Here is a 12751-nt window from a genome sequence, read left to right on the forward strand (position 1 = left end):
CTTTCATTCTACTTTATATTAAAGGGCGCAGCTATTTCATAAATGATTTGTTTAGGAAAAAACACTGAGGTACCGTAAAACATTAAAGAAGAAGGAAAAAGGGAACTGAAATCTTATGCCACTAGCTAGTTGAAAAGAAATGTTGAATGTAAATAATTAACATAAGTATAAGAATAGACGATGGGCTTAATGATCGGTTATCATCAGTTGCATCTTTCTGCGTGGTATCATTTTGGGGCTTCCTGTAGATCAATATCAATGGCGCCATCTCATTTGGGGCACCTGTCATCGAATTCACGTCAACGCCTTTTCCTCTGGCCAATATCACTATGCTGACGCCATATTGGGCAGATGTAAACACAGAGACTGGTGGAACGGTCAGTTACCGAGAGGTGGAGCCAAGTGAAACACATGTGTACGACATGGCAACAAAGATTGTGAGGGAAGCCTTCGTAACGCAGCAGGTTTTCCAGACCGAGTGGATGTTTATCACCACATGGGACCATGTGGGTTTCTATGGCTCTGAGGATCCTTCAATAGTGAGTGATGTATTCTGATTTTTATCCTTGTAATATTGTCTTCTGTCCTTTTCGTGTACTTGAAAGCGCACATAATTCTCTTTTTCCCTCAAGATTGATATGATGAATTATATAAAGTTACAACAAATGTGGCATTTGTTTTTGCATCATCCTTTGTTTGTTTTTTTGTTTTTTGTTTTTTTGTTTGTAAGCTTTAGTGGAATAAAGCATAGGTTGTCAACAGTTACGTAATGTTGGAGAACGCCAATATTGACCAGTCGTGGCAGAAAGCAACAGAGCGAGACGTGATCCGGCTCTCGAGAAGACCTGAAAAAAAAAAAAGCGGTTCAGTGCAAAATGAGTAAAAAATGAATTGTTTCGACATTTTGTTCGATATAATTTCAAGATGAGTGAAGAGGACTGTCAGTATGCCAATAAAATCAGAATGTATACAAAATATCTTAAGAAAAAAAAATTGTTCAGCCAATGAAATATCACGATGAAGAATGTTTTGATTCAATTATTTCACAACACGGGGCAGACGAACACGTTCCAATGTGTTCTGGTGGCTGGAGGAACTTTCTCTGCCGTTTTCTTCAACTATGAGACGGTAAAGTGGACCGCTGGACTGATCAACAACGGAGATCCCTACACTGGGCTCGGCGGTGACGACCTAGCACAGGTAGTAGCGGTCCTTTTATCTTTCTGGTAGTAGAAAGGATTTCTAAACAGTGTGTACGCAAATCTCTTCCTTGAACTAATACAGTGTAATGCTTCTTCAGAAAAAAAAACAACAACAACAACAAATAATTGGCGCTGCCCCGGCACAGCGGCTAGGTCTGCCACGTCATATACTCCACAGAGATAAACCAGTGAGTAGAGAATGATCGAACGCATCAAAACAGGAAAAATCAGAGGCATTTCTCACATACTTTAGGTGACTGGATGCTTCAATCCAACTGTTTGTTTTTAAAGACTCTCCCACACAGAATAATTTCATCACACTGTACGTAACTAGGGCAGAAAAGAAAAATGTCCTGTAATCTCTCCCCTAAACTGTCTAAGCAGAAAGATCGAGCAAGTTGGCTTTTTGAAAAATAATTGTGTCCGAATCAACAACACATGTGCAATTCAAGTTCAAATTCCGTAATTTATTCAAGGAGGATCCTTAGGCGTTTTCACATCAGCCCGATAAAAATCCAAGCTCGAGATATTTTTCGCGATCGCAAATTTCTATTCACATGAGCCCGAACATTATCAAATAGCGCGCTAGTTCAGTAATTATCCTGCTATTTCGGAAATTTCTCGAGTTGGACTCGAGAAATTTTCTCGATCAATTAGCGCGCTAATCTTTATTCACATTATCAAATAGCGCGCTATTTCGTGATCGGGTTAATTTCCCAAGTCAGAAAATAGCGCGCTATTTCGAAACATCGTGCTGATGTGAAAATATTTATATATAATAAATTTATGAATAATATTTCACACCAAGCCTCACTCAAGTTAACCTGTCCGACGACTGTTGAATCATCGGACACTCTACAGTCTGTCATAGAACACCGGCTGGCACGCCCGATAGCCGCACAACACGAATCTAACACACGTCCAACTAACTTGACACTCGCCGAACTGACTCGACACTTATCTGACATATGTATATAGTGTGAGAGATCGTTCCTGACCGAAATGTATTAAGCGGTGCCTCATTCAATGGAGCATATAGTGAAAGAAATCAAATTTGAGGCGGACGTTGCTCTCTTCTTTTCCCTTTTAATCGAGCTTCTGGCCTGTCATGGCCTTCATCAAGATCTGCCAACAGAACGCACATTACAATTATTGTCAAGATGGCAGGCGCGCCGGAAGCAGTTTTGGATTGGGGGGGGGGGGGGACAAATATTGGAGGGGGCTCACGATAGACCATACATTTGTTACACAATATACACATACACACACACACACATATATATATATATATATATATAATATCTATGTAAAATTATCAAAATTAAACACACTATGTCTGTTTATATCAATGAAGGAAATAACACTTTTGAGGGTAATTTAAATGTAATAAATTTTGATAAATTTTGGCGAGCGAGCGCAGCGAGGGAGCCGAACATTTTTGTATTTCAGCTTACAAAACATGGAATTCTTGTCATTCTTTTGCTTATTAAATCTTACAATTCTAATCAAGATATAGTGACAGCCCTATAGATAACGATTTATACCAACAAACTGAAGACTTGAAAAAATACTCTAAATTAGTACGCGCGAGTGAGCCGAAAATTGTATATTTCCGCGTCATCATTACGTTTTGTTCTTATCTTCTTCTTTTTTTGATAAATTTTGGCGACCGAGCGTAGCGAGCGAGCCGAAAATTTTTGAATTTCAACTTACAGAACATGGAATTCTTGTATTTTTTTATTTATTTTTTTTTATTTTTTTTTTTTTTTTCTTATTAAATCTTACAATTCAATTCAAGATGTAGTGACGGCCTTATAAATAACGATTTATACCAACAAACAGAGGACTTGAAAAAATACTCTAAATTAGTACGAGCGAGTGAGCCGAAATTTGTGTTTTTCCGCGTCATCATTACGTTTTGTTCTTATCTTGTTTGATTTTTTTGCGCCGCCCCCCCCCCCGTATGTTCGAAACCGTTGGCACCCTCTTTTGATCCAATCGGCGATCGCTTCAGAACGAAAGAAATTGCAGCCGCTGCTCCGTGTTACATTTTGCCTGCTAAATATAAAATGATATGCGTGAACACAATAGACATTGTCATTTTGTCCGCATCATCTTACGTTTTGTTCTTATCTTTTTTCTTTTCTTTTCTTTTTTTTTTGATAAATTTTGGCGAGCGAGCGCAGCGAGCGAGTTGAAATTTGTTGTGTTTCAGCTCACAAAACATGGAATTCTTGTCATTTTTTTGCTTATTAAATCTTACAATTCTAATCAAGATATAGTGACGGCCTTATAGATAACGATTTATACAAACAAACTGAGGACTTGAAAAAATACTCTAAATTAGTCAGTGGCGTATATAGGGAAAACGGCGCCCGGGGCAAGCGCGAAAATTGCGTCCCTAATTTCTGAAAAACTGTTCAACCCAAACCCCATCCCGGTAGGGACTTCAAAAAAGTCCACATGATATGCTTTTTCAAGCACATAAAAGGGTCTTTTGAGGGTGATTCAAATGTAATAAATTTTATTATTAAATCTTATTAAATCTTACAATTCTAATCAAGATATAGTGACGGCCTTAGGGTTAACGATTTATACCAACAAACTGTGAGGACTTGGAAGAATACTCTAAATTATTACGCGCGAATGAACCGAAATTTGTATATTTCCGCGTGATCATCACGTTTTGTTCTTATCTTTTTTGTGATAAATTTTGGCGAGCGAGCGCAGCGAAACAATAAATCATGAACAAAGATGAAACCAAACATGAAGACGACCAGTCTTTGTGACGGACACCTGTCGGTAAAACAAAATAACATTTTTGTTGTGTATTACATATTCCTGTTTTAAGCTGTTTATAGAGAAGAAAAATGTTGACAAGAAGGATACGTTTTAACAACGAAATAAGTCTTGACAAATATCAACAAATGAAGAGTTTAAAAGATAAATATAAAGTGCACTTCTGCACTATAGACGTCAATGTTCAAGTCAACTTGACAGGATGGTGTTATTTCACAAGTCACCACACAAAACTTTAGAGTTAGCTTTCGTTTCGTATGACAGTAAGTCAGTTAAATACTATAATTCTGTATCTACGAAACCAGAAATACAGTGAAATATGTTTATAGCATTTATCAAATACACTAAATATTATGTTAACAACAAATGTATTACTGTAGTGTAACTCACACCAATCTTGCTGCTTTTTCTTGCAAGTTCGAGTAACATTGAAAATGACAAAACTTGATAATTCTCTGCATGGGACTTGTAGCCGAGGTTCATGTCGATTACAATAAATTCAATTGAATTCAGTGGACACCCACGGGATCCCTGTCTGCAACATCTGACAAATAGACTCGTAGTTTCATCATGAGTGTCTGACTTATATTAATTTTGTAGCTTCTGTTTCATAGGTTAAGGTACAAATATTATCCTTCCTTCCTTTCTTTCTTACTTTCTTTATAATGTTCGTTCTTTTTTATTATTTTTTTCTTTCGTTCTTTCATTGAAATTCATTCATTCTTTCTTTCTTTCTTTCTATCTTTTCTTTCTCTCTTTTTTCGTTCTATTTTGCTTTCATTCACTCATTCTCTTCTTTTTTCTTTTTTTTTTGGGGGGGGTGCTGCGTTTTGACCCTACCTTTTGCGTAAAGGAAGGAGGCACCCCATATGTTTTGTGTCTTATAAGCTGGAGAATGACGACTGACGAGTTTAGTGATATGGATTTTAGAAGAGGGGGGATGGTGGCGCAATTTTTTGTACTTTCCCAGCCTCTGGATTTACCCCAAGTCGAAACTCGCCGAAAAAACAGATGAGCGGGGATGGGGGGTTAAAACTATTTTCCGGGAGCGCTACCTACGTCAGGTGTCACATTAATAACAACTAGCGGTGGAAGCGGGACGTATGGAAGATTTTTTTTTCCTCAAGAGGAGGGGGGGGGGGGCACACGCATAAAAATTATAAAACAAAGAAGGATTTTGAAAAAAAAAATTGCTTCAAAAGGAGGGTTGGCATGGGCCAGTTGTGCCCGCCTCTAAATCCGCCAGTGCTTAAAGCTAACATTTTGATATTTACACGATTTTCCATAGCCAAAGGCCTCTAAAAGCTGCAACGGTTACCGTTGAATGCAGTTGAGATAATCTGCTCACACGCAACGAAAAAATGAATGTCTAAACATTTATGAGAGTTAGAATTACTAGTCTTAGCTAATAAATGTCCCTATTCGTATTTTATTTATATATATATATCTTTATTTTAGTTTGGTTTATTTATTTTTATCTATTTTATTTTTTTTTTTTGGGGGGGGGGCAAAAACTTTTTGGATGGGGGGGCGGCCGCCCTCCCCCCCCCCCCCCCCCACTTCCGGCGCCTATGCAAGATGGCATAATGTAATAAGCACAATGTCATATAGCGCAATATCGTGTGATAAAATAATAATAATAATAATGATAATAATATTAATAACAATCTTCATTTCGATTTGCGAATTACGAAGAAACTAGAAATACATGTTTATAATAATGAATTATTTCCTAAACTATTCTAAATCAATTCGAGTATTCCATTTAAAATTTTGCGGTGAAATAAAGCTTGTAATTCAACGAAAGGTGAAATGCGTTCTTCGTCTCCGAACTTCGTCTTGCAACTAGAGCGGTGCCGAGCATGACTTCAAAGCGTAGTGGAATGCTAGACACCTTTTATACTGAAGTTAGCTCGCTTATGAAGCTGACCTGATCCACCCCCCTAGAGGGGACTAACTTTAGCTCGGACTACTAGTAACTATTTTTCGACCTTTTATACTGAGAGTTAGCTCGCTTCAGGTCCGCACCTGAAGCGAGCTGACGCCCAATAAAAAAAAGGGTATCAGACGGAAATTGTCTTTGAATAAATACAGATGAGGAGGAGCAGCAAAACCTGAGAACATGGCAAGTTTTGTGTTAAAAAATGGATAATTGCTGATTCGCACATTTTTGCATACGCATAAGACCTTGCCTAATGGCAAGATATACCTGTTCTCTACCATTACCGTCCGTTTTGCTCTGGAATAAGCTGCACAAAAGTGACATATTGATATCACAAATGACAATCATTCTGCCAAAATGTTAGCTTTCCTTTAAAAACTGCCTGCTTCTCCCAAGCGAAATTGTTTGAGGCATGATTTCCTAACATACACCACAATTGCACATTCACTTTACTTGGTTTTTGTGAGTTATTTTCTTCTGCGCATGTACTTTAAAGGCCGTATCACACATTTCCGGGCAAGCTACGCGGGCTTGTTGCGAAGAGGGATTTTCCAGCACGCAGGAGAATTTTCCGTGGGCGGACAAGAATGTTTGCGAGTACAAATACAATTCAAAACACAAACAAATCCATTTGTCAATTTATACTACAAAATAATCTCACTTCAACATAGATAACTCGATTATAAATCAACCCTACTAACAATTTCTTCACAAGAAAGTTTTTACATGTACCAAACTTATATCCCTTGAATATATTGGATCACGTAACTCCTTCTCACTTACAGGGGCATATACATTAAACAAAAAGCCAAATACATTATACAAATCTAGAATGAAATCATTCATTAAAAAAAAAACCCGACCAACCCTTCCCCTCCTAACCAAAACAAATCTACATCTATCCTAAATATTAAATCCTACCAATATCTGTCATAGAATTTAAAACTATCCTTCTTCAAATCAGATCCCCATCCCACCAACCCCCGATTAACCAAAACCTAAATCATCCCACACCCACATTCACCAACCCACACACACACACACACACACACACACACACACACACACACACACACACACACACCCGAACCGATACCACCTTCCTTCCTGATGAAACGACTTCCCAATGTTGATACGTAAGACATAATGGACCGTATGCATAAAAGCAGCATCCGCCCGCACGCAAGCAGCACTCCGAATTCGAATACAAATCCGTCAAACAAACTCGTTAAACTCAAGCTGCTGATAAAATCAATATAACGTTTATGCCAGCAACAGCTTACCCCTCCCCACGCACAGCCAAAACATATAATAAACACATTGTCCCATAATATACAATAACACACACACGCACACACACACACACACACACACACACCCACACACACACGCACGAACGGACACTCAATTATCATGTGCGCGCGCACATACACACTTCCTTGAAACCCCACCCTGACGTTTTACATGTTTACAAGTTATGTTTGGTATTTCAATGGCTATGTCAAGAATGATATTACCCCAAAACTGTGCTTCGAGGGCGGGCGACAATTTGTGCCGTCAGCCTTCATCACAAATTGTCGCCAGACGACAATTTGTGACGGGGCCGCGGCGACAATTTAAGCCGCCAATTCCGTCACAAATTGTCGCCTGTTTCAGAGGGCGACAATTTGTGACGGGGCGACAATTATGTCGCGACAAATGTCTTTGTGGCGCTTTTGAGATGCATAGGTGCATGAATTAATTAACGATAAGATGAATGTCCATGTGTGCAGTAGGTCCATGCACTACATAAGAAGGCCAACTCTCGGTCGAAAAGTGAAAAACTGCCGAGGAGTGCGCCAACTAGCGTTGAGCGGGTAAAGTTTCTCGGTGAGCGATACTTTCCCGATATATTTGTGTGAGACCAAGACAGGCTAAGACAAGAAAGAAGGAATTTTCTGTAAAGAATCATGAGTAAATCTAAGAACTAGTGCAGTGCATTAAGCTGCATTAGTAGTTACACCAAACCATCAACAGGTTTATCATTATTTCGATTTCCAAAAGATCCATCTACAGCTGTATATCAATATTATTATTGTTCTCTATGATAATGTGAAACATCTGTGCAAAAAAAAAAAAAGAGATTTTGCATGTTAACATTTTTAATGGTTGTTTAACATTTTTTAATCTAATTCTTATATATTTAACCTGTCCGGACACCCAACAACTGGGCAATGATATGTCAACTAGAAAGGGGGTTGTATTTCCGATCATCTTAATATTTTAGACTTTACTGTGTTTGCCGTCTGATTCTCAACTTAGGGCACAGTGGCGTAACTACGGGGGGGCATGGGGGGGCACGTGCCCCCCCAATCCGCTGGTAAAAAAAAAAAAAGAAGGAAAAAAGAAAAAAAAAACTACCAAAATGGTAATTCAAGGGTTAAGTAAACTGCTTTTGAAATCGACATGAAAGGTTGATCAAGAAAAAAGATATTTTTCTAAGATTTCTTTTAACCATATAATTAAAGAGGTATTATAGTGAAACATTGTTCAAAAAGCCCGGAGACGACAAAAGATTGTGATTCAGTGTGATTCCTGGTTGGCATTTTGAATACAAGCATGGATGTGCGCAGTGTACTCAGAACATCGGAATGGTAAAAAGAGTCGCTACAATGTTGCGCAATGATGTTTGATAGGTTGTACACATTAAGCTTGATCATTGATTTTGCAGTGTTGCTTTACATACTAGTCTATATTAAAATGCCTTGCATTGCCAATAATAAGACTTGACCTTGGCTATTTCCTAACTTTTGCCATCTATATGAAACACACACACTCACAAACACCAGATGCTCTATATAAAGTGCAGATTTTGGACATCCTTCTCCCGCTTGGTCACTTCGACGCTCCCTCGCTGGTCATTATACCTCCCCCAATCATAAACATAAACCGACACCCTTGACTACCAGTGGCGGATCCAGGGGGCGCACCGGGCGCCCCCTCCCTCCAAAGCGAAAAAAATATATATGTAGCTACAATTTGGACTGTAGAATGTCAAAATTTTCAAGCTCGCTCGCTTCGCTCGCTCGCATTTAATCGTTATGCAATTCTTCTGATGCTGCTGTCAGTAATTGCCAGCAGTTGCGCCCGGTACGTCCTCTCCCCTTAATTTCCAAAGCGAAAAAAAATAGCTACAAACGGCAGTTTGGGGACTGTAAAATGTCAAAATTTTCAAGCTCGCTCGCTCGCATTTAATCGTTATGCAATTCTCCTGATGTTGCTGTAAGTAATTGCCAGCAGTTGCGCCCGGTGCGCCCCCTCCCCTTAATTTCCAAAGCGAAAAAAATATAGCTACAAACGGCAGTTTTGGGACTGTAAAATGTCAAAATTTTGAAGCTCGCTCGCTTCGCTCGCTCGAATTTAATCGTTATGCAACTCTCCTGATGTTGCTGTCAGTAATTGCCAGCAGTTGTGCCCGGTGCGCCCAGGCCCTCTCCTTAATTTCCAAAGCGAAAAAATATAGCTATAAACGGCAGTTTTGGGACTGTAAAATGTCAAAATTTTGCAAGCTCGCTCGCTTCGCTCGCTCGCATTTAATCGTTATGCAGTTCTCCTGATGTTGTTGTCAGTAATTGCCAGCAGTTGCGCCCGGTGCGCCCCCTCTCCTTAATTTCCAAATCGAAAAAATATAGCTACAAACGGCAGTTTTGGGACTGTAAAATGTCAAAATTTTCAAGCTCGCTCGCTTCGCTCGCTCGCATTTAATCGCTATGCAATTCTCCTGATGTTGCTGTCAGTAATTGCCAGCAGTTGCGCCCGATGCACCCCCTCCCCGTAATTTCCAAAGCGAAAAAATATACCTAAAAACGGCAGTTTTGGGAACATAAAATTTCAAAATTTTCAAGCTCGCTCGCTTCGCTCGCTCGCATTACATTTAACTGTTATATGCCATTCTCCTGATATTACTGCCAGTAATTGCCAGCAATTGCACCCGGTGCGCCCCCCCCCCCCCCTGAATTTCCAAAGCGGAAAAATATAGCTACAAACGGCAGTTTGGGGACTGTAAAATGTCAAAATTTTCAAGCTCGCTCGCTTCGCTCGCTCGCATTTAATCGTTATGCCATTCTCGTGATGTTACTGCCAGCAACTGCCAGCAGTTGCGTTCGGTGCAACCCCCTTAATTTCCAAAGCAAATATATATATATATTATATATGTATATATATATATACATACATATATTATTATATATAGCTACAAACGGCAGTTTGGGGACTGTAAAATGTCAAAATTTTCAAGCTCGCTCGCTCCGCTCGCTCGCATTTAATTATTACGTTATGCAATTCTGATGTTGCTGCCATGAGGTGCCCCCCCAATGTCTTGACCCACGGTACGCCACTGTTAGGGCATAAGCATCGAATTCCACTAAAGTTTGTCTCTCATATACATTTAAGACTCAAATGTGATAAAATCTTTATGTAAATTGTGACTTTTGAGCAACAAAGTTGCGCATTCGGATTTTGTTTTTCTTCTTCTTCTTCTTGGACTTCTTCTTCTATAGTTAAGTCTGCCTCCTTCAATAAGCTGAGGATTCTGGCAGACAGAATTAGCTCGGACCCTTCGGAATTTCAACATCTTGGTATAGGCCTACTGATCTAATGTTAGGCCTGGCATGTTATGAATTTGTTCTTATATCTCGACTATATTACGACTGAAACAACTTAGATTCTCAGACAGCAATAGCCCTACATGATTATGCTGTCTGGCCATTTAATATACATCTAATCACCTTTTTTTTAAGTGCCTTGCGGAATAAACAATGTAACAAAGAGGCAGGTATAAAATGTGGAAAAGAAGGACATAGCTGAGGCTTGCCTAGGTTTTACCTAGACCTATATAACTTTAGTAATAATTGTTAGTTGTAACTGCTTTCATTGTCTATAGACTATCCTTGACTATACTTAAGTGTATATTTCAGAGAAAATGTTCTTTGTCATCGAAGAATGTGCACAATTTCTGTTTCCATTAATTCTACAACTTTTTGGCATTAGTGAGTCAAACAATATAAGTAATTCACCAAAGAGTTGAATGGTGTATTTTCAAAGAGTATTAAAGGTACATAATAGATTGTTTAATCAATTTCCTTCGGTGTATATCTAGAGCCTAAAGTCACTGGGGTGACAAGACCTCATATCTGAAATGTTGGTGGAAATGACTTTTTTAGACGGTTGGTCAGATAATCAGTAAGTGATGTCCTGTCCAAATCCTAGCTGTCTTACCCCCAAAATGAAGCCACCGTGGCATGTCAAAGGAAAGGATCTTCCATTTGATTAACGGTGCTTTGGCTACCATGTTTTGTTTTGTTTTGTTTTTTTCTATCCTGAACATTTGACATTTTGAATATTTTCAACAAAATATTACAATAAATAACACTAAATTGTAATTACTATTGTTTTATACATACAATCAAACACAATGATATCAAAAAAGTACAAAATCATATTCCAGAATCCATCATGCACCACTACACATATCAATCATAATATAATCAGATTGACTCATTACTCATCAAAAATAAAACAAATTACGAACAAACCACACAAAAACCGCGTTTTCTGTTTTCAGGAAACGAAACTTCACAAAACGACGTAACCCAAATGGAGAGCCAGCAAAGAATCGAAACTCTGTGGCGACATCAAACTATGCAGAGCTCGAATTCACAACTCTGAAAGCTGCCCGGGGAGACAAAAGACGAACAAACCACACAAAAACCGCCTTTTCAGGAAACGGACTGTAGAGCCCACTAATGTCAAAATCGACCACTACTGTCAAAATGACCACAAATGTCATAGCACGTCAACCACAAATGTCAAAATGACCGCTAATGTTATAGCGCGTCAACCACAAATGTCAGAATTACCACTAATGTCATAAAACGTCAACCACAAATGTCAAAATCTGATTAACCACAAATGTCATAACACGTCGAACACAAATTTCAAAATTTCCATTTTTACTGCAAATGTCATAACGCGTCAACCACAAATTTCAAAACTCATTGCTTCCATAAAAAAATAATTAAAAATAGTGAATCGTACTTAAATTTGATGAACGTTTGTTTGTCTGTCCAGGGAGATGGGATGAGTCTCTTCCAACCTCCCAGGTCTGTCTGTCCGTCTGTCTGTAAAAATTGGGATGAGACTTGGTGGGTGGATGAAGGTTGATCCCAGAATTACCCGCAAATGTCATAACGCGCCAACCGCAAATGTCAAAACTCATTGATTGCATTATAATAGTGTACATGTACATAGTACATAGTACATAACATTGTGTACATGTGATTACACCAAAATTTTCTGAGTTCGCTCGCATCATATTCTACTGACTTAATAACTTTTGTGACAGTTCTTCTTTTGTTTTGACCATCAGTGGCGTACCGTGGATCGACGGATATGGGGGCACCCCTCCCCCATATATGTGTTGAGTCCCGGTGCTCACCGGCTGATGACTTTTTTGGCGATCCGATGGGGGGGGGGGGGCTGTAGAGCCGGGAAATGTAAAAACGTCTCGCCGAGATTTATAAAATGTTCAATATTGCCGGAAATGTAAAAATCATGTATTTCAACAGTATTACATGTACCAGGGAGGTAACCTCCCTGGTATTACGTGCCGATGGTATATAGATGAATTCGATGTCTAACGAAACTGCTCATGAACCTTTACCGTTTTTATCTTCTTGCAGGGGTGCCCTTATGGTTCGGTGTAATAATGTCAGGGGTAAAAATGTCAGAGGTAAAAATGTCAGAAGTAAAAATGTCAGAAGTAATAATG

At 39.0% G+C, this 12751-nt stretch overlaps 1 protein-coding gene across 1 annotated transcript in view; it reads left to right on the top strand.

Annotated features, from left to right (window-relative positions):
* Positions 1-329: 329 nt before the first annotated feature.
* LOC140244371 (alpha-tectorin-like) overlaps positions 330-12751 on the top strand; it is a 29199-nt gene continuing 16777 nt past the window's right edge. The window contains exons 1-2 of the mRNA XM_072324011.1: positions 330-539; positions 1060-1200. Of these exons, the coding sequence (XP_072180112.1) occupies positions 330-539; positions 1060-1200 (351 nt within the window). The remainder of the gene's footprint in view (positions 540-1059; positions 1201-12751) is intronic.

The sequence above is a fragment of the Diadema setosum genome, chromosome 21 (assembly GCF_964275005.1).
Source record: "Diadema setosum chromosome 21, eeDiaSeto1, whole genome shotgun sequence".
NCBI lineage: Eukaryota > Metazoa > Echinodermata > Echinoidea > Diadematoida > Diadematidae > Diadema > Diadema setosum.